A 23,802-nucleotide genomic window follows, 5' to 3' on the forward strand; every position below is an offset into this window, starting at 1 on the left:
CCCTAATCAGCAGCAAGTAGTCTAATGATAACCTCATCCCCTTCCCTTTCTATCCCTTTTCTCTCTCCACTCTAGTGTTAGGGGATTGAAAGGGTAGAAAAAAGGTGGACAAGGGTGGAGAAAGAACTCACAAAATAGCTAGCCTGGCCTACACAGAAAGTTCTTGGCCAGTCAGTGCTGTATTTGTAGATCCCATCTCAAAACAAAACAAAAGAAAAAGTGTATTCAGTTATTCTTGGTTTCCTGAATTAAATGGAATATTTTGAAGTTACCTTCCTTGAAACATTATTTTGTGTATGTGATCCTTTATCATAGTTGATGACATTCATCTCCCTGCTATTACCATAGCATACAAGTACATGTACGACCCCTTCTTGCATGTACTGGTTACTTTTCTATTATTGTGATAAAACACCACAACCAAAAGCAACTGGGGGCAGGTTATTTTTATCTTACAACCTGTAGTCTATCATCCAGGGAAGTCAGGGCAGGAACTCAAGGAAGAACCCTGGAGTCAGGAACTAATGCAGTCCCCATGGAGGAGTGTTGTTTACTGGCCTGCTCCTCCTCATGGCTTGTTGAGCCTGCTTTCTTACATAATTCAGAGTCACCAGCCCAGAAGCAGCATTACCCCTCCTTCCACTTCAATCATTAACCAACAAAATCATTAACAGGCTTGCCTACAGGCCAATCTGATGAAGGTATTTTCTAAATTGAGGTATCTTCTTCTCAGATGATCCTAGCGTGTGTCAAGCTGATATAAAAACAAGTTAGCACACTAGTTTGTCAAAGGTCCTGGAGACTGACTAGCGCCTACATTTGAAACAGATTTTCAAAGTTCTATGCCCTTCCAATCAATTAAAATGGAAGATGCTAAATAGAATCTTACCCTTTAGGAAAACATTGGCATCCTATTAACTTCCAGCTGGCAAAACAGAAACTGGGAAAAAACACGTGAAAGCCATGTGTTTGACTTGTTTGCTTATTTTAATAAGAAAGGTCTCATGTAGCCTAGCTTCACATCAATCTTTCTGTGTAGCCAAACTTGGTCTTGATCTGATCTTCCTGCTTCCACTTCCTGAGTGCTGGGATCACAGACATGCACTAGCACACCTTCTTCATGGCTACATGCATCTGATAAAGGCTTTATTTCTTGGATATATAAAGAACTCCCGAAACCCAAGTAGGAAAACAAACAGCTCAGTTTAAAAAGTGGACAGAGGATTTTATGAGATACTTTGGCAAAAAGGATATATATGTTCATGGAAGTGCATAAAATAGTTCAACCACCAATGGCTTGGTTATAACCTACTTTTAAATGTGTATAGACTTTGTGTAGTTCCTCAAAAAAGATGGCTCTGTAACCAAATATATTGAGAACAGTGATGAAGTCCTCAGAAGCCCTGAAATTTATATCTCATTGCATGGTCTATCAAGAGATTGTTTATGTCTCGTTTTCTCCTGAGTTTGCACCAGGTACAAAGAGTTTCCTTTTCCATCAGTAACTGCAGCCTTCCCAAAATGTGCATTCACAATTACATTCATGTGCAGGTACATAGGTTTAGCTTGTCTCCTTCTTGAGCCAGAGGAGCCAAAGTTGGTGCCAGAGGCTCTGGTGAAGATAATACCTCCCTCAAAATAGTTGAGTCAAGGCTGACAAGGTTCAAGATTGGAGAACACAAATGGCCTGTTGACAGCCTACCAATACTCATTGGATGATTCCTGTTAAGAATCTACTTTTACCTTGGAAAGTTATTGCTCTGCCACCACAGCCTCCTCTTCCTTCCAAGTGGTCAGTCATTCCTATGAGCATGGGTCACATTACAAAAGGTGAAGCTGACTGTCCAAAAACCTGCTGAGGAAAATTTTCATTTTTATTTTAAACCAAGCTATTTACCTCCTATTCTTTTCCACCAAAAGGATAACCTAAACCAGACATGTTAGCACACATCAGAAATACTAGGAGAGCATTGATGAGAACTCAGAAACAGCCTGGACCATACAACAAGAGGCAGCGTAGAAAGAAGCGAAGAGGTTGGGGTAAAAGATGGGGATGAGGAGAGGAAGAGGTCAAAAAAGGGAAAGAAGAAAGAGCAGGAGGAAGAGGAAGAGCCTCATTATAAGGGAGAGACTTAAATTATTTAAGCAATATCTGCTATTGATCATATATTTATAATTTGCAGTTCAACAATGGTGAGGGGGCACAGGTTGTATTGAGTAATTGTCTAAATCTGTGATGTGTGACAATTATAAACTCTCAGCAGGGCACAGTATAAAGTATTTCCTTAACTTATGAGTTCGTAGGTCCAGCAGCTGGTATGGGCTGTACTCTATGCCATTTGGCCTCATCTTGTTGTTAGAAACAGTTGTGTGAATTAGGCATGTTCTTAGCAGGTAAAACAGAGCACAAGCCAAATCATAAAGATATATGTCATAGATTTGGACATTTCACACCTGGCAAATTTCTATTGGCTGAAGCAAATCACATGGCTGATTACAAAAGCATTCAAACCCTGAGAAACTAACCTGGTGTCAAGTACCTTTCACTTCACAATTACATGCCCCAAGAAAGTGACTCAGCTCTGTTAACCTACCATGCACATCTTCACAATTAGAGATGTGCTGTTTTGACATGAGAAAACATGTTAATGTGTTTGGAACCCAGGCCTCGTAAAGACGTACCTATGTTCTTCATATAGTTGCCCTTCTTATTTTCAGGGGAATCTGTCCAGGGTGTCTGTAGCTGTCTGAACCTTCACATAATGGTCTACATACTGGAGGAAAATTCATACCAGTGTTGTTTTTCTCTTTCAAAAGGCAACCATTAGTCATCACAGAAATATAGATTGACCTATTACAAAACATTAAAGAAACAATAACACATTTTTCAAGGGTACAGTCTGATACAGTCACTACATTAGATTTCTATGGATGCTTAGGAAGTGCATGGTGGCACACACCTGAAATCCCATGCCTCTGGGGTCAGAGGTTAGAGAATCAGAAGTTCAAATTGACCATGAGCTGCACAGTGAAACTGTCTTATACACAAGGAAAAAGATACAGAAAACACTACCAATACTGCTACCAATTCCATCCTTTCCTTTCTTCTCGGAAATAATTTTCAACCTCCACCACTTTCTTTTTTTTGTTTTTTTTCAAATAGAAACAGGATTAGGCAAATGGTACATTTCTGAATTCTACTTTATATTAAGTATTTCTGAATTCCACTTTATATTAAGCAGTTTGAGAAAGTTTCTCTCAATATAATTTGACATAATGTGGTGTGGCTATGTAGTATGTGGGAATATACAATGGTAACCACACATGCTTCATCGATGTATTTTTGGTTTTTGTCCCCAAAATATAGCATTTTGTCCCAGCTATAACCTCATTAGCTGTTCTATACACCTGGGTCTTTGTGTACGTCTTGATGAATTAACCAGGATCTTTCCTAGTGTGTTGATGACATCTCTGCTAGCACCTGCATCTAAATATGGCAATGACTCTTCTAAGTTGTCACTGCCTTCAAGGACAAGGGTGAGAAACTATGCCTCAAAGGGAAGGAATAAAGAAAGTAATGTCAGACAGGTCTCAATCACTCAAATGTGTCTTGACCATGAGCAGGAAGGACCACTAGTATACCCAGCCCACCATGCAAAAGAGGGGGGAAGTCCATGACAAAAGAAAGCAAAGACAATGCTACAATATGGCTCCAAATAGTATCATGATATTCACACTTTAATGTCTGAAAACAGGAGTTCAAAGGGTTGGAATTTGATGACATCATAGAATTCTCAGAACTACAAAACAGGCCGACTGTGTTGCCAGCAACAAGCATCAAAGGACATATTAGGAGAGTTGTGTCCTCATCATCTCTGCTGGCCCAGATGGCTGTTTGTTTTGTCACGTAGCTGGTCACTGGTTCACTTGAAGACAGCATTGCTGGTTAGTAGAAGCTCCACCCATCTTTGTTGTATACACCAAGTAATGTGGCTAAATATACATACTACAATTCATCACTGACCTGTCTACGTGTACAGATCTGTGGCTATAAATACATTCACTGTGCGGTGGAGCAGCCACCACTGTTCGTCTTTCCTAACAGAAATGCTGTCCTCATTGAATGCCATCTCCCATTTCTGACTTCCCCAGCTCCTAGTAACCACCATTCTACTTTCTGCCTCTGAGGAGTTGAGCACTCCAGGGATCCCCTTAGGGCAATCACACAATGTTTGCTTTTCTGAGATGATGATATAGTTTTGATGTGATCTGTCCCCCGCTCCCAACAAGGCTCTTGTGTTAGATATTTGGTCTCTAGATGGTGACACTGTTGTATGAGGTTCTTGACACTTAAATAGTTAGGACATAGCTCACAGTAGGTACCAGCATTCATGCCTTTGAAGATTTTACCTTATGCCTGGTCCCTTCTGTCTCTGACCCCTGTCCTCTGTGAGGTGAATATGAGCCTCTATGAGCCTCTGTCAAAGGCTCTCACCACAGGGATGTCTAGCTTCAGCATTCATGGAATCCACAAAGCCAAGGACAATAGACTCAAATCTCTGAAATCTGACCCAAACTAAGTAATTCTTTTCTAAGTTGTTCTCTCAAGTATTTTGTCCACACCTATGGAAAGCTGAGCAGCACTGAAGTTTTTGTGTTGTGATGGTTCAATTTAACGATTTTTTTCTCCATATCACAATAATGTGAAAGACAGAACAAACTCTGTAGAAACATGCTTTGAATTTTGAGTGTGGACTTTCATCCAGGCTAGTGATATGGAGTATGGCCATGATGCCATGCCATCCATTAGCGTCATTCTCTGCCTCTCTGCCTCTCTGCCTCTGTGTGTCTCTTTCTGTGACATTCCTGCCTCACTCTGTTGCTATATGCTGTGTCTTATGTTCCCTACTTGAATTGTAGCAAATGGTCAGGAAATGTGGCCCAAAGTCACATACCTAGTCCACTTGCACTCAGAGAGCCTGTCTTTAGAAAAGGCCATAAGTGCCAGACCTTTTGATTTATACATGCATATTCACAAGCCTGGCAATACATGTGTGTTTTCAATATACATCAGGCAGTGTATCAGACAGCATGATTTTGTAATATTGACACCTCAGCCCATGTGCCTGTGCACCTATCTCTATGTTTACATGTTTTGATGTGTAAGAGTGTCGGTGTGTGCGCATATGTGTAAATAAACACCTATTTTTATGTAATGTTTTGATGATCTCTCTCTCTCTCTCTCTCTCTCTCTCTCTCTCTCTCTCTGTATGTGTTTATATTGTGTTCAGCTCTTATTATGATGGGTGAATCAATCCTGTGGCTACTTTCTTTGACTCCACTTCTGCCTCCTAGAGGTGATTCTCTACTGCACAATCAAGATACCTGTGAAACTTGGGCATCCTCATGACTTGGAAAAGGCCTCTTCCCACAAAAGATTATTTTAAACACATTAAAAACCATCCAAGATTATTCTTACTTTTTTGTGATGTCATCCTTCATGCTACAGTGTTCTTAGCAGCCCCCCTGGTTCTTTTTACTACCACTACACACACACACACACACACACACACACACACACACACACACACGCCGTGCGCAGGGTGCAAGGTGTGTCCCTTCTGGTCCTATGGTCTTCCTGAACTCCCTCACTTCTCTTTCCCACTTAAGTGGCCATTTAATCCCTGGAACTTTCAATTCGTTTAGACATTTTGCAGTAGAGCTGGGCCTAGAACGAAGTGCTAGTTTGCTGAATCTGTTGATGTCAGTTGAGCACCAAATGGCTTCTTTGGTGGGATAGAATTTGCACTCCTTCATTTCACCCATCCCTCAACAGCAAAGGCATCCCAGGAATTTAATGCAAGCATTAATGTTCATTATCTTCTAAGTACTATTCTTATAAATACAACATGGTACCCAGGTGTGGGTCAAGACATGAGGAACACCACTTCAAGTCCAGTCTCTCTCCACACTGGATTTGAGGCCAGTCAAACAAGTTTATGTACAGTCTGGGATAGATAGTGAGTTTAAATCCAACATAATAAAGTCATAACTCAAATCAAACAAACCGTATCAAAGAGAATGTTTTCATTAAGCCGAGGGCAGTGGAATATGCCATTAATCACAACACTTGGGAGACAGAGGCAGACAGATCTCTATGAGTTCAAGCCAAGCTTAATTTGCATAGAGAGTTCCAGGACAGCCAGAATTACATGAAGAGACCCCCATCTCAAAAAATATCTTCCTGGACTACTTTGGACACCTTTCAAGACCCTGTCTCAAAATGTAAATTTTTACAGGGCTAGCAATAGAGTGTAGTGGTTGACTGCTTGTCTAGTATGTGTGACATCATAATTTCAATCTCCACTGCCAGAAAATAACTTGGTCAGGACTATCTATTCAAAAATAATGACAATAATTAATATGGTCCCTGCCGGGATTGTATCAGACATTATATATGATTTCAGGAACCAGCCTGCCACATTCTTTTACTCTGTGCCCCTGTCTAGGATACTGCCACTAGAACTTCCAGAACTCTGTGATCTTCATAGACTAAATTGGATATCTTCTCCTACTTGTTGTTCATTCACCTGAACTCACACCTGCCATTCATCAGCCATTAAGGCTAGACTTGTACTTACTACTACATTTTGACCTCACCATCCAGAACAGGTCTCAGACACATGGTGGCATCCCCTCTCCCTATTTCTCACGTTTAGACTCCTCTTTTTGGTTGAATTAGAAAAAGTATCTGTCTTAGTTAGGGTTTTACTGCTGTGAACAAACACCATGACCAAGGGAACTCTTTATAAAGGACAACATTTAATTGGGGCTGAATTACAGGTTCAGAGGTTCAGTCCATTATCATCAAGGCAGGAGCATGGCAGCATCCAGGCAGACATGGTGCTGCAGGAGCTGAGAGTTCTACATCTTCATCTGGAGGCTGTTAAGAGAATACTGGTTTCCAGGCAGCTAGAATGAGGGTCTTAAAGTACACACCCAGTGACACACCTACTCTAACAAGGCCAGACCTACTCTAACAGGACCACACCTAATAGTGCCACTCCCTGGGCCAAGAATATACAAATCACAGTATTCTTCAAAAATATTTTCCACCATTACACCTCCATTATGTGGCTTCATCTCTCCACCATCTATGCAACTGAAACATGCATTGATACATCTTGCCGTACTGGCTGAAGCTGAGACTGTCTTTAGTAGCTGACACATAGGAGTCATGCAAGAAATGCAAACTATGGACCAAACAATGAGTAAGTGTCATCTCTAACTGCTTTTAAAATATTTTAATATTTATTTATTTATTTGTGTGTGTGTGTGTGTGTGTGTGTGTGTGTGTGTGTGTGTGTCCCCGTCCGTCCATGAGCCCAGGGAATCAGAAGAGGTATCAGATTCCCTGGAACTGGAGTTATAATTATGAACTAACATGTGGGTGCTGAGTACTGAACCCAGGTTGTTTGTAAGAGTAGTAAGTGCTCTTAACTGCTGAGCCATTTCTCCAGCCCCTTAATGCTCCTTCTTAGGCAATGAAAATGGAGATATCTTCAGATCTGTTTTTCTAGGTGTTACATTCTTATGCAGAAGATAGTTGACTTCGGGAAACTCTTTTTCCTTGGATCCCATCTAGCAGTTTGTTTCTCATATTTTCTTTTTTTTGGCACTAAAGATATGATTATAGATAATAAATATCTATATTTTTATAGTTTTATAGAAAATAAACCCCCTGAAAACACACTTTTGGGGATGGTGAGGGAAACCATTTATCTAGCACACTCAAGTCCCTGAATTCTAACAACACTGCTTCAAAAAATAACAACAACTATAAAACAACAATATAAAACCTGACACAAGGCAAGCATAGTGGCACATGCCTATAATTCAAGTATTCACAATTCTGAGGCACCTGAATTTCCTTGAGTATGAGACCAACCTGGGCCACGTGGTGAGTTGGGGAAAAATCCTTATATATTAGTGAGGCTATGTCTCAAAATGCAAAATAACATTTAAAAAAGAAAAAAAAAGGAAGAAAAAACAACTAAATATCTAAATAACAAATGTTTAAAAATATGATAGTACAAAAATATGCTTACTGGTTTCCTATCTATCTATCTATCTATCTATCTATCATCTATCTATCTATCTATTTCTCAAATGATGTTCACTCTCTCAGTGCCTCCTTCACAGACTCCCTTCTCCAATTCCCCTTCCTCTTTTCCTCTGAGAGGGTGGTTCTCCTAGGTATCTCTCCACCCTGGTAGATCAATTCTTTGCCAAATTAGGTGTACTCTATCCCACTGAGGCCAGACAATCTAGACATGGAGACTGAACTGCATGTCTGCTACATATGTGCTGGAGACCTCGTTCCAGCCTGTGTACGTGCTTTGGTTGCTGGTTCAGTCTCTGAGAGCTCCCAGGAGTCCAGGTTAGTTGACTCTGTTGGTCTTCTTGTGGGGTTCCCTTCCCCTTCAGGGCCTTTAATCATTTCCCCAACTCTTCCACAAGTGTCCCCAATGTTTGGCTGTGGGTAACTGCATCTGTTTCAGTCTGCTGCTGGATAGAGCCTCTCAAAAGAAAGTTATATTAGCCTCCTGTCTGGAAGTATAACAGAGTCAGGGATTGGTGCTTGCCCATGGGATGGGTTTCAAGTTGGGCTGGTTATTGGTTGGCTGTTCCTTCAGTCTCTGCACCATCCCTGCATTTCTGTTAAATAGGACAAATTTTGGAACAAAGTTTTGAGGGTAGGTTGGTATCCTTATCCCAAAGCAGGACAAGTGAAGGAGAGATGCCATTGCTATTTTGATCAAGGCCATTGCTATTTTGAGTGTGAAGATTCTGTGGTCTTGGTTAGCTGAGGCTAAAGAATCACCTGTGATGAACAAGACCAGAACTACTAAAGAGAAACCTTTGCATTACTGGGATGATTGATGCTGGTTAGCTGGAGCTAAGATATTAACAGTGATTAAGAAGATACCAGCATCGCTAACGTGAAATCTTCTGGGAAGTGTTTCCTGAGAGCACAGAGAAGCTGTGTTCCAGAGGCAGCCATGGTTGTACTTTGTGTTGGCAGCCAGACTTATATAAGAGTCACCCAGATAGTACTGATTTTGAAACATGAAGGGGTAGCAGCAGGTGCTTTGTACTGTGAGAGGTAGGGAGAGGCCATTGGTGAAGGTGCAGCCTCAGTGGCAATTGAAGGCCCAGGACTGAAGGGGTCATGCAGAGAAGTTGAGGCTTAGCACCGTGAAAAGAACCTATGAGAGGCTATTTGTGAAAGTGCAGTCCAGTTACAGCAGAAGACAGCTGTGTTTTGGAGATGCCAGTATCATGAGATGACCACCAAGAACAGCAGCAGCAGTGGAGTACAGGCAGCTGGAGCCTAGAAGACAAGTTGTGTACTACAAAGGGCAGAGCTGGAGAAGTGACCCAAGCCCTTGGAGGAGCCCAGAAGATCGTGAGTGGATCCCAGACATTAGACAGTTAGAGTTTGCTTTTGCTTTGTGACTGTGCCCTGATATTTTTCCCTCTTGAAGTAAAAAAGTATTTAAGTGGAGCCCACAGTTTACTTTGAATTGTAAAAAGACTTTGAATTTCAAAAGAGATTGTTTATTTTAAAGGGATTGAAATTTTAATATGTAAGAATTTGTAAAGACTGTGGGACTTTTAAAGTTCTTTAGATCTTGAGAATGAATAAGAAAGAAAGGGTTGAGGCTTAATAGTGATGTGTTTGTGTGTCAAATTGACAAGGGGTCAGTTGTACTGGCTGGTTTTGTGTGTCAACTTGACACAAGTTGGAGTTATTACAGAAAAAGGAGCCTCCCTTGAGGAAATGCCTCTATGAGATCCAGCTGTAAGGCATTTTCTCAATTAGTGATCAAGGCGGGAGGGCCCGGCCCGTTGTGGGTGGTACCATCCCTAGGCTGGTAGTCCTGGGTTCCATAAGAAAGCAGGCTGAGCAAGTCAGGGGAAGCAAGCCAGTAAGCAGCATTTCTCTACGGCCTTTGTATCAGCTCCTACCTCCAAGTTCCTGCCCTGTGTGATTCCTGTCCTGACTTCCTTTGATGATGAAAAGCAATGTGGAAGTGTAGGCTGAATAAATCCTTTCCTCCCCAGCTTGCTTCTTGGTCATGATATTTATGCAGTGATAGAAACCCTGACTAAAACATATGGTTTGGGCCTCTTTGTCAAAAATCAAGTGCCCATAGGTGTGTGGGGACTTTGATTACATTGATCAACCTGTCTGTTTCTGTACCAATTCCATACAGTATTTTTAAATCATAAACTGCTCTGTAGTACAGCTTAAGGTCAGGGATGTTGATGTCTCTGGAAGTTCTTTTATTCTGACTTGTTTTGGCTATCCTGGGTTTTTTGCTTTTCCATATGAAGTTGATAATTGTTCTTTCAAGGTCTGTTAAAAATTGTGTTGAAATTTTGATGGGGATTGTATTGAATCTGTAGATTGCTTTTGGTAAGATGGTCATTTTCACTATGTTAATCCTATCTATCCATGGATATGGGAGATGTTTCTATCTTCTGATGTCTTCTTCAATTTTTTTCTTCAGGGACTTGTTCTTGTCATACAGATCTTTCACTTGCTTGGTTAGAGTTATACCAAAATATTTTATATTTTTCATGGCTATTGTAAAGGGTGTTGTTTCCATAATTTCTTTCTCAGCCAGTTTATCATTTGTATAAAAGAGAGCTACTGATTTCTTTGAGTTAATTTCATATCCAGCCACCTTTCTGAAGTTGTTTATCAACTGTAGGAGTTTTGGTAGAATTTTGGGGATTGTTTATACATACTATCATATTATCTGCAAATAATGATACCATGACTCCTCCTTTTCTTGTATCCCTTTGATCTCCTTTTGTTGTCTTATTACTCTAGCTAGAACTTCAAGTACGATACTGAGTAGATAGGGAGAAAGTGGGCAGCCTTTTCTTGTCTCTGATTTTAGTGGGATTGCTACAAGTTTCTCTCCATTTAATTTGATGTTGGCTGTTGGTTTGCTATATATTGCTTTTATTATGTTTAGGTATGTGCTTTGAATCCCTGATCTCTCCAAAATTTTGACATGGGTTAAAACAAACAATGGGTGTTTGATTTTGTCAAAAGAGTTTTTCAGCATCAAATGAAACGATTATGTGATTTTTTAAAAATTTCAGTTTGTTTTTATAGTGGATTATGTTGATGGATTTTTGTATATTGAATCATCCCTGCATCCCTAGGATGAAGCCTACTTGATTATGATGAATGATGCTTTTGATGTGTTCTTGGATTTGGTTTGAGAGGAAATTGGTCTGACATTCTCTTTTTTGCTGAGTCTTTGTGTGGTTTAGGCATCAGGGTAACTGTGGCCTCATAGAATAAATTAGCATTTCTTCTGTTTCTATTTGTTGAATAGTTTGAGGAGTATTTGTTTTATTCTTTAAAGGTTTGGTAGAATTCTGCACTAAAACCATCTGACCCTGGACTTTTTTGGTTGTGAGAATTTTAATGATTGCTTCTATTTCTTTAGGGGGTTATGAGACTGTTCAGAAAGTTTACCTGATCTTGATTTTAATTTTGGTATGTGGTATCTGTCTAGAAATACATCCATTTCATTTAGATTTTCCAGTTTTGTGGAGTACAGCTTTTGAAGTAAGATCTAATGATTTTTATTATTATGTTTCCCTTTTCATTTATGAAATTGTTAGTTTGGATACTGTCTCTGTGCCTTTTAGTTAGTTTAGCCAAGGGTTTTTCTATCTTGTTGATTTTCTCAAAGAACCAGCTCTTGATTTTTTTGATTCTTTGTATTGTTCTCTTTGTTTCTAATTGGTTGGTTTCAGCCCTGAGTTTGACTATTTTCTCCCATTTGCTCCTCTTGGATGTGTTTGCTTCTTTTTGTTCTTGAGCTTTTAGGTGTGCTGTTTTTAAGTTGCAGGTATAAGACCTCTCCAATTTCTTTATAAAGGCACTTAATGCTCTGAATTTTCTTCTTAGCACTGCTTTTATTATGTCCTATAAGTTTGGGCATATTGTGCCTTCATCTTCACTGAATTCTAGAAAGTCTTCAATTCCTTTATTTTTCCCTAACCAAATGATCATTGAGTAGAGGGTTGTTCACTTTATTTGAGTATGTGGACTTTGTTGTTTCCGTTTTTGGAGTCCAGCCTTAATCTGTGGTGATCTGATAGAATGAAAGGGGTTATGTCTATCTCCTTGTATCTGTTGAGGCTTGCTTTGAGCCCAATTATATGGTCAGTTTTGGAGGAGGTTCTATTAAGGTACTGAGAAGATATATTCTTTTGGTTTTGGTTGAAAAGTTCTGTAGATACATGTTAAATCCATTTGGTTCATAGCATCCGTTACTTTCATTGTTTCTCTGTTTTGATAGCCTGTCCATTGGTGAGAGTGAGGAGTGGAAGTCCCCCACTATTATTGTGTGTGGTTAATATATGATTTGAGCTTTAGTAGTTTCTTTTATGAATGTGGGTACCCTGCATTTTGTGCATAGATGTTCAGAATTGAGATGTCATCTTGGTGGATTTTTCTTTTGATGAGTATGAAGTGTCCTTCCTCATCCCTTTTGATAACTTTTGATTGAAAGTCTATTTTATTAGATATTATAATGTCTACTCCAGCTTGTTTTTTTAATTCTGTTTGCTTGTAAAATTTTTTTCCAACCCTTTACTCTGAGATAATGTTTATCTTTGTTTCTGAAGTGTGTTTCTTGTATGAAGCAGAATGAGCAATCCTGTCTGTTAGCCTGTGTCTTTTTATTAGGAAATTGTGTCTATTGATGTTGTAAGATATTAATGACAAATGATTGTTAGTTCCTCTTATTTATTTTGTTGTTGGAGGTGTTACTGTGTATGTGTGTGTTTCTTCTTTTGGTTTTACTGTAAGATGATTAATTACTTGTGTTTTCTTGGGTGTAGTTACCCTCCTTGTGTTGGAGCTTTCCTTCTAGTATCCTCTGTAGGGTGGGATTAGTAGAAATATATTGTTTAAATTTGTTTTTGTCGTGGAATATTTTGGTTTCTCCATCTATGGTGATTGAGTTGTTTGCAGAATAGAGTATTCAGGGCTCGCATCTGCAGTCTCTTAGAGTCTGCAAGACATCTGTCCAGGATCTTCTGGCTTTAGAGTCTCTGTTGAGAAGTCAGGTGTAATTTTGATAGGTCTGCTTTTATATGTTACTTGGCAGTTTTATCTTGCAGGTTTTAATATTCTTTCTTTCTTCTGTACATTTAGTGTTTTTGATTATTATGTGGTGAGAGGATTTTCTTTTCTAGTCCAATCTATTTGATGTTCTGTAAGCTTCTTGTACATTTATTGCCATCTCTTTCTTTAGGTTAAGACATCTATGATGTTTTGAATTTTTTTTGGCCCTTTTAAACTTGAATCTTCATCCTCTTCTATTCCTATTATTCTTAGGTTTGATCTTTTCATAGTGTCTTAAGTTTCCTGGATGTTTTGAGTTAGGAACTTTTTTTTTACATTAATATTTTATTTTGGCAATATTGCCAATTGTTTATTTACCTTAAAATGTGTACAGTATCAAAATTTCTATTCTATGAATATACTAAGCATAATTAATTTACTATTTTTACAGTGCTATAAAAATCTAAAGTCTTGCATATAAAGGTGAAGCAGTTGAGCTATATAGCCAGCCTTCATTTGGCTTTGTTGTTGTTGCCATTGTTGTTATTTTAAAATATATCTTATAGTACTTCAATATTCAATATCCTAGGTTGGACTCAAGCCATGATCCCATGACCCCTGCCTCTCAAGTGTTTGTAGTTGTGTACCACCACATCTGAATCATTTAATTTTTGAGAGTTTATAAAATGTCCTTTAAAGCAAGTTGAAAATGTAATAACACCCATTTTCAAGTTTCCAGCTGGAAACCATGGATCAGTATATTCCTACAGTATCCCTCTTTATTAGGAATTTTTTCCTTGAGATTCTTATCTACAATAAAATGGTCTAATCTGAACTACAAAGTTTGAATTCCTAAAAAAGTTTTCCAAGCAGTGATGGAGGTCAGTGTGACAAATGACTAGGGTGCTAGCTCTTTCATTTGATTTTCAGTTGCCAGTGGATCATAAAATGTTATCCATGCCATTCTTTTATGATTAGTTTTTTATCTCTACAATTTTCCCCTTTAGTTCAATAAAAGGCTCTTTTTCTTTCAAATATAAATTGAATACAATTATAATAATTATGAAAAATTTGAAAACTATACATTCACAATGTCCAGTCCATTTATATTTGGCAGCTTAGATAAAGCATTCTATCCTCTCTCAGTGAGTTTAGAGTTTTGAGTCTAAATCATTTTCTATCCTAACTTGTATTTTCATCCTAAAAACATCTTTTCAAACCTAGAACATCTTCTTAAATGCTAAGCAACTTAAGTTCAATTGTGAGACTATAGCTAGTCTTCAACCCAATCAGAGATCAGAGAAGAGAGTTAAGAACTTTTCACATTTGGCATTTTCTTTGATTGATGTATCCATTTCTTTTATGGTATCTTCTACACCTGAGATTCTCTCTTTCATCTCTTGTATTCTCTTGGTGATGCTTCATCTCCAAGTTCTGTTCTCTTCCCTAGGCTTTCCACCTCCAGGGTTGCCTCCATTTGTGTTTTCTTTACTGCTTCTATTTTCTTTTTAGGTGTTGGACCATTTTATTCATTTACTTCACCTGTTCGATAGAATTTTCCTGTATTTCTTTAAGGGAATTATTTATATCCTCTTTAAAGGCCTCTACTATCTTCATGAGATGGGATTTAAAGTCACAGTCTTGCTCTTCAGCTGTGTTAGGATATCCAGGGATTGCTAGAGTAGGAGAGCTGGGGTTTGGTGATGCCATATTGTATTGATTTCTATTGATTATGTTCTTGCACTTGCCTTTCACCTTCTGGTTGTCTCTGGTGTTGACTAGCATGGGTATCCTGGGTTGGAACAGCCCTCCTGGAGGCAGGAGGAGCTATAGGACAGGGTGCACTGTGCTGACCCAAGACAGCTCCAGGTGTAGGTGAGGATAGAAGGAAGATGGAGACCCAACAGGGGAGAGCAGAGCCCAGGGCTGCTAGGTTTGCTGCGGTCACAGCAAGTGTTGGGGTTTGGGGTGGAGTATGTGTCTTACCTGTAGAGTCAGCGTCTTGGGAGGCAGGCAGACCTGTGGGGTGGGGCACAGTGTGCGATCCACCACTGCTGCAGGTGTAGGTGAAGACTGGAGGGAAGCTGGAGTTCCAACCATATACTGGTTTCTATGTATTTTAGATTTGCTTTGTGGTGAACATTTTTTAGGTTCCTAAATTCCCATTTCCCTTGACATATGGTAAGTATTCTAGTGAATTGGTTTGCTCCAAGATGATGTACGCTGAGCAGTAAACTGTATTTGTTTATCAGAATATTCTATTACTTTTGTTAATGAATTAATTATTAATTAATTTATTATTTATTAATTTTGCTATATTAGGTTTTTTTTTATACAGGGTCTCACTATGAAGCCCTGGCTGGCCTGGAACTTAAAACATAGGTTATGCTGGTCTTGACACACCCCAGTATTACAAATTGGTGATCATCTTTGTGGCTGAGTATCTGTATTCAAACCTCATTCTCTATCTGAACCAACAGTCAGAAATGGAACTGTTAGAATTCATTGTCAAGCCATAGTAAATATTCCTAGAAGGATCTTCTCATAATTTGCTCAGGCTACATTCCCAATAGCAATTTCCAGAATAAAGGCCTATTTTCTCAAACATAAACACTTATTCCCTCTTGTTGCTAGTCACCCAACTGGCAGTGCACCAGGCTTGAGGAGCCTGTCCTTATTTTATCTTGTATTTCTTTGCAGTTGTCCAGTGTTCACTGTCATCATGATATTGTTCAACAAAAGTTCCAGTCGCCAGGTAGGAGGTTTTGCTTTGTCCACCATAGCATGGATTCTTTGCATCACCTCCATGGGTCTCCCACAGTGGCAAGTGTGGTACTTGGAGGAACCTGTGATCTCTTACCCTAGTATGGCCTTTGTTGGAGTGTGGAAAGCCTGCATCTACCACCATGACAACTTCAGCAATATTAGAATGTGTTACCGATACAGCTACCATGACAGCTTCATTCCTTTGGATATTCGTGTTTCTCAGCACCTGATGTTAACTACCAGCATTTTCTGGCTGGTTGGAAAAATGGCCACAGTTTATGCTCTTAGAAATGTGTACACAGGAAGACAAGAGGAGAATGTCACCTACAATGCCTTTGGCTTTTCAGCGATTCTGAACATCATTTTCAGTAGCTTTGTCTTCCTTGCTGTCTTGTGCAATTATTTCTCCATCATAAACAAGGAGGGGATTGCTTTTCCATCATCTTTCCATGTGCCACTTTACCCACATATTCAGCAGGTTGGCATTGCCATGGTAGTGGCATTTCTAGCAGCCATCCTGTTCTTATGCAGTGGTGTGATTTTCATCTCTTACACATTTCCCTTAAACATACAAGTCCTTCCTAATATCTGAAAATGAATGTGCATTACCTTGAAAAGTTCCAAAACCTCGTGTTGTTACAACAAGGATTTTTGAGATGTCTATCTCAAAACCAAGGACTCAACAATGCCCAAATGGCTTGTGACAGAAAATGGCCAAATGCCTCTTTATTATCTTTTCTGTCTCATTTGTTTTATTACTTCATCGATCGGATTATGGACTTACATTAAAGTAAACTTACCCACTTGTCAATTGATCTTATGAAATTTCAGTTTTGATTGATGTCAGTGAAGGAAAATAATAAACAGTGTATATGAAAATGAATGTCAGAGCACATTAATCTTTCATATCGCCCTCTGATTTCAAGTCTAAAAACAAAAGCTGACATTTCATAGTGATAGCACCTCTGCCATATGAAGTTCCCCAAATGTATCCAAGTTGACAGATCAGTGTTAGGAACCTCCCCTGGATATTATGGAACTCAATAATCTGAAGATGTCTATATTTCCTTTAATAAGCAATCATTTCCCACCTCTGTGTCTGATGTAACAGCCCTTGAGACTATCATACAAAACCTTTGGCTCATGCTAGCAGGCCACTAGGTACCACTAACTCAAAATCAAGAATATCATTTGATGACATATGAAATCTATAACAGAGATTTCCCCAGTTTGTTGTAATTCAATTACCTAATATTCACACCAGTGCATTAAAAGATGCCTTGGATTATGATTTCATTTTGTTCCTTAACCATAAAAGCTTCATGAGTAACTATTAAAACTTTATATATGATAAACAAATATCCTTCACTCATTCATTTCTTGCTCTACATTGTTGCCCCATCTCTCTCCTAGATAGGGATATCATGTCTAAAGTTTAGGCCCATTTAAGTCTCACTGATAAGGCAGTGATTCTTATGACATTCTTGTCCTTCAGTGCTCTATCCTGTAGTGATCTAGAGTTGACTGGGGCCTCAGACAATGTCACCTCATAGTCTGTGTACAAACCCATATATCATTCAAAAAAATCTTCCTAAATTCTAGAATTCTTCCATTCCTGAGCATTCATCAACAGCCATTTCTGTCACAATTACTCGTAAGGACACTAATCAGTTTCCCTGAAATCCCCAATACCCTTAAATTTCCAAGGAATTAAAAGACCGATGATATAAAGCCTTATGCGGTGGTGTTGGCTATTGTTGTTGGAACTGGGAAGCTCCAAGGAGAACACTGGAACCAAAGTTGGACTTCTGTGTCTCTGCTTGCTGTTATATCTCCTCCTCAGTGGACTCCCACACTTAAAGGATGACCTTTAGGAAGAAAGTGCTGCTGAAGGGCATCATCCTGGGAGATTATGGTGTTGGAAAGACATATCTCATGAGCCAGTATGTGGATAAGTTCAGTAGGCAGTACAAAGACACATACTTTCTCACCAAGGAGGTGACGGTGGATTACAGAATTGTTACCATGTAGATCTGGGACACAGCTGGTCAAAAACGGTTCCAGTTTCTTGGTGTGGCCTTCTACAGAGGTTCAGATTGTTGCATCCTGGTGTTTGATATGACTACCCCCAACACATTCACAACCCTTGAGAGCTAGAGAGACAAGCTTCTTATTCAAGCCAGCCCCTGGGGTCCTAAGAACTTCACTTTTGTTGTGTTGGGAAACAAGGTTGGCTTCAAAGAAAAGACAAGTGGCCACAAAGAGGGTACAGGCTCGGTGCTACAGAAAAAAACAACATTCAGTACTTCAAGACCAGTGCCAAGGAGTCCATCAATGTGGAGCAGGCCTTTCAGATAATTGCTCAGAATACCCTTAAGCAGGAATCAGACATGGAGCTGTACAATGAATTCCATGAATCCACCATGCTGGACAAGAATGACCAGGCCAAGGCCTCTGAAGAGAGCTGAAGTTGTTGAAGGAATGGTGAACACAGAGCATAGAGCCCTTTACAGACCAAGAACACACACCCAGGCCTTCAATATTCATTCCTCCTCCTCCAAACAGAACAACCAGCTGCCAAAAGAAACTCTGCCAAACACAGTTATCTAACAACACACACACACACACACACACACACACACACACACACACACACACACACACACAGAGAGAGAGAGAGAGAGAGAGACAGAGAGACAGAGAGACAGAGAGACAGAGAGACAGAGACAGAGACAGAGAATTCTAATTTGAGTCCTCTATATGGCCTATGATGATGGAGACCCTGGGAACTCTGGGGTGCAGTGGGCATAGAAAAAATTACTCTTTTGTCCACTGGAGAGTGAGAGAACTGTTTATAGTTCATATGTATATAATTATCTGATTTTTGAACAGTCTTGTGTGTTTTTTTTACCCCTACCCATCCTTGAAGACCCTATGGGAAGGCTGGTGCCCAGGCTCCATTCTGAACAGGCTGTTTTGTATGTATCTCTTAATACTTGTTACTTGTAACTAATCAGAACTTTTTTTAGAGCAACATCCATTTATTACCTAATGTTTCCTAGAAAAAAAATTTATTGTACATGTTAATAATGCAACCAATTAAAATGTATAAATTAGTGTAAAGAATTCCTGGATTTTGTGTTTAACTTCTCTAATGAAGGCATGCAAGGTGCAGGGTTAAACCCTGTCTGGATTACGGAGTGCTAGAGACTCAAATTTGGAAGTCCAACTAGTGGCAGTATTCTATAGATACAAAAATTATGTGCTACTTTTATCAAAGACTTCAGAGTCAAAAAGCTTTTCATCTCTCCAGAGGGAAAACTGAACTACTCAATTCCCTTCTGTGTCTAAATTTTCCAAAAGGTTTATTTGCATAATATAATAGTATGTACAATGGATAAATTGCTGTTACTTCAAAAATTAAAATTCTCATTTTCCTCTAATTTAAAAAAAGTGTAATGATGTTCATTGATTGACATCTGGCTACTGAGCTACTATGTCACTGTAGCTCTTCATACAATACTCCTACCATAACAGTAAAACCAAAAAGGCAGATGAAACCTACAGGAGAGTTCAGGGTCTAAGGGCTGTAAATGATGCACAAGTTTTGATCAACTCTGTTTTCCAATCCTTGCACCTTCTTGTTCACAGTATTAGACCTGAAGGATGTTTTCTTTTATATTCCTATATATTCAGATTCTCAATTCCTATTTGTCCCCATCCAGTTTATTCAACAGCTTTCCTGGACTGTGTTACACTAGAACTTTTGTAATAGTCTTCAATTCTTTGGATAGGCCCTAGGTAAATACTTGTCTTAGTTAACTTCAATTGCCAACCTGACATCATCAGAGAGGAAAGCCTCCACTAAGAAACTTCCTAGATCAGATTTCCCTGTGGACATGTCTGTGGGGAATCATTTTATTAATTGATGCAGGATGTCTCTAACTTCTGTGGGTAGCACCATCCCTAAGCAAGTAGGCCTGGACTGTATAAAAAAAAAGCTGCCAGAGTTAGCCAGCAAACAGCATTCCACCATGATTCTTGCCTCAAGGTTTCAAATTTGAATTCTTGCCCTAACTTCACTTGATGATGGATTATGACTCAGAAGTATAAGCCAAGCAATTTCTTTTCTCCCTAACTTGCTTTTGGTCAGGTTTTATCCTGGCCATAAAAAAACAAATGAAACTAGAACATCTATTCCCTGACAAATCTCTTCCTGGGAGTAAACTCTCTCAGTACACAGATGATTTATCTATGTGCAGGCTGAGCAATTTTATTTTAGATCAAAATACTTTTCCAACTGTTCAAGGGAAGTCTGAACCCTTAAAAACTCATAATCAATTGGGAAGGCAATGCCAGATGTTTGACCTCAAGGGGCAGAGGGTACTATCTAGTGTTTATTCAAGTAGCAACTCCACTTAAAATAGGTCTTCCTTAGAGCCCCTAATTGGGCAACAAAAACTGTTGAAGCAAAGCATAGTACTCACCTCTAAGGAAATAAGAGAGTTTATTTTGGATACAGATATGAAATTAATTTCTTATAGGCTGCATGGAGATAATACTTAATTTTGAGAGCTACATTCATTTCTTAAGTGATACTGGAAATGAAAGCAAGGTCACTATCAGATTGAAGGGACTAGGGTTGCCCAAAGTGACAGATAATGAGTTCTATGAAATCAAGAGCTGCCTCTGATGCCCTTTCTGTTTCAGTGGGGAATGCTTCCATCTGCATCCACTAAAACTATCAGATATTTGAGTTCCTTGCTTAGAGATATAGGAGCAAAATCTTTTGTTAGTCTTTCCCTGGAATAGTGTCCCTATGTTGGGCAGGCTGTGAAAGGATGTGTGTAAGAGGGTGGGTAGAGAGGGGCTAAGAAATGAATTTAGAGTATCAAGAAAATGACCACGCAATCCAGTGTTTCTTGGAAAGTCAAAAGTTTTATTTCTGTAGAAGGCCATGCTAAAGCAAGCAAGGCAGCCTACCCAGCAGGAGTCCCAACAGCTTTTTTTTTTTTTAAACTCCTGCCTCATTCCGAGTGGTTATGGCTCAGCCTCATGGTCTTATGTGATTGGCATAAGAACAGTGCAGCTTAGAGGGAGAAATGAAACAAACATATATTTTAATTTCATAAAGTGCTGAGCCTGGAGGAATTAAAATATTTGCAATTTACAATTTTTAGTGAAGTTTGTTTTATTCAACCCTTTGATAGAAAAAAATATCAGTACAGTTTTGTTTACATTTCCCACACATATTCATAACTTCTAGGGTTGATGCCATTATCCCTTTCCAATTTCCAAACTGCCATTCCATAGATTAAAGAAAGGATAGTTTATTCCTGAATAAATAAAATAAGATAAAATGAGTTGGGTTATTAGAAAAGTAGTTAGTTCCTGAAAAGCTGGTTCAATGGTGCCCCCAGGAACCACATAATTAGGAAGGAAAGTACAACACTGATAAGCTCATGACATAGAGCCCCCATTTTTGTTACCATCATGTCTATGGCTAAGCTATTTTCCCATAACTTTCTAATGTTGGCATCTAGATGATCTGCTATACCCTTGATAGCATCCCTAGCATAATTTACAATTCTTTGTTGGTTTAGCATACATAATTTGTCCAGCCAACACTTTTATTTATGGTAGACCACCATGACAGCACTGACTCAAATTCTGCTGCTATTTCATTCCTATTCTTAATCTTATTTTGGATTCCTTTAAGCACTCTGATAGAATTTGTATAAATGTGAGAGCCAAATGACCTTCCAGAAATCAGAAGCTCCACTTTTTGATGAGACAATTGAGGTTAACCTTATATAGGTTTGTGATAGGGCAATAGTGAAAGGGGTAGCCAGTTGGACTAAAGCATGGGTCTCATTCCAATTGTCCAGTAAGATCATGCCTTTGAGGAGATGAACACTATTTTCTAGCTTGATCATGGCCAGGGCATATGTCTGGTGGTGTTGCACTGGAATATTCCTAGGTATCTGAGGTCCATCTCAGTGGGGATGGACAAGCTTTTGGCCTCCCTATAACACAAGTGTTAACAGTCGTTTTTATTTAATGTGCTGACAGAATATTTAATGCATTCCAGACATGCATTTATTTACCCATACCCAGTTTTGGTTTCCATAGTGTGTTTTAAATCTTAAACCTTCAGTTTCTACTATTTGTAACCCATAGGAATTTCTGGTTTTCTAAGTTTCCATTGGGTGAATAAGACTAGACATACATCAAAGTGAACGGGTTAGCAGAGAGGTTGACAGGCCTTCATCACTATGGTTCTCATTATCTTTTCTCATAGTAAACAGGCTAAATATATATCTTTTAAAGTCTTAATTTAAAAGGGTCTCTTTGTGTTACAATTGCATGTTTTACCTGGGCACTGTTGCCAGCCACCTTCTTTATTTGGGTGTAATGTATCTCTTCTAGTTTGCTTTATATTGCTGTGATAAACATCATGACCAGAAGTAACTTGTCAAGGAAGGGGTTTATTTCACTTCCACTTCCACATCAGAATCTGTCATTGAAGGAATTCAGAGCATGGAGTTAAGCAGGAACTTGGGGGTAGGAAGTGAAGCAGAGACCACGGAGGAATGCTGCTCATTGGCGTGATTCCTTTGCCTTGCTCAACTAATTTTCTCATGTAGCCCAAACACACCCATGTGGGTTGGAGGAACAAGTCCTGAGTGGCTTCCTGTACACATGGGCTCCAACATGTCAAGAACCCCAAAGCCTCAGGCTCAGAAGGATGGGAAAGCTTTCTTTGAAGGAACAAGTGTGAGTGTTGACAGTGTGTGTAAAAACATTGCTCACCATAACTTTCTCCCCTTAGATATTTATGGCAGTAACACTGCTCCACTACAGAGACTGTTCCTACAGAGAGTAGCCAAACCTATCTTCTTGATATATCTGTATACCATAACCCTGCCTCCTTGTTTATCTGTATGTAATAATACCACTTCCTTGTCCAGCTGCATATAATAACCCGTCCTCTCTGTTCAACTCCGTATAATAAACTGAATGCTGAGCTGTGGTTTCTTCATCAGAGACCCCAGTCTACCTGATCCCAGATTTCCTGTGCCCATTTCATGTGTTCACATATCCATCTTTCTTTTCTACATTCCCTCACCGCAGCAGTCAGGTCCATGCCTAGAGCTATACTGGACATGCACACCTGCCTAGGGATGACACTGCTCAAACTGAGCTGGGCCCACTTATATCAATTAGCAACTAAGAAAATGTATGGCAAACATTTCCCACAGGCACTGTCAATGAAAGCAATTCCTTGGTTGAGGATCCCTCTTCCCAGATGACTCTAGTTTGTGTTAAGTTGACAAAACCAAGTAGCACAGTACCCAACCTCGTTCAGTCATATGAACCACAATTTCAGTTGTTATCAGTACCAGAAAGGACCCCTCCCAAGTTGATTTCAACTTATTCTCTTCCCAGCCTTTTTCAGCATTCAGGATGCAGCATTCAGCATGCAGGAAAGAATGGACTGGACGTTTGAGTGGAGGGATCTGGGTGAGAAGACCTTTTAGCCTAAAAGAAAAAAAAATGGACAAGAGAACCAGTATGTAATTTTTTGAGGAATTATTCTTTCATTTCCATGGTGGGAAGGTCACTCCCCAGGTATGATAATATCCATAAAGCATTTCTTTTTTAAAAGAGTTTAAAAAAATATATTGTGTATCAATAATCATTTACAATCCACATATATAAAAGGGTTGGTTTATTGTAGTTCAAAAACATCAATTCAACATTCAAACATCTTAAAATTAAACTTTTTAGAAACAAAAGTTTAAACATTCAAACAGGAGTAGTTTACAGGGACACCCAGAAAGGGAGTTTTATTGTTTAACTGAGAATAT

At 39.2% G+C, this 23,802-nt stretch overlaps 1 protein-coding gene and 1 pseudogene across 1 annotated transcript; both read left to right on the top strand.

Annotated features, from left to right (window-relative positions):
- The first annotated feature begins 15,887 nt into the window (after positions 1-15,887).
- Cldn34 (claudin 34) lies at positions 15,888-16,523 on the top strand. Its single transcript, XM_028779477.1, has one exon. It carries the CDS (start codon positions 15,888-15,890, stop codon positions 16,521-16,523), a length of 636 nt encoding a protein of 211 aa, XP_028635310.1.
- Positions 16,524-17,794: 1,271 nt separating this feature from the next.
- Positions 17,795-18,408, top strand: LOC114631195 (annotated as a pseudogene).
- The last annotated feature ends 5,394 nt before the right edge of the window (positions 18,409-23,802 follow it).

This window comes from Grammomys surdaster, unplaced genomic scaffold (genome assembly GCF_004785775.1).
Source record: "Grammomys surdaster isolate TR1022 unplaced genomic scaffold, NIH_TR_1.0 353, whole genome shotgun sequence".
Lineage (NCBI taxonomy): Eukaryota > Metazoa > Chordata > Mammalia > Rodentia > Muridae > Grammomys > Grammomys surdaster.

Bases quoted from the DNA above. Each gene is read 5' to 3' on its own strand.
- Cldn34 (XM_028779477.1), top strand. From the start codon at position 15,888: ATGATATTGTTCAACAAAAGTTCCAGTCGCCAGGTAGGAGGTTTTGCT.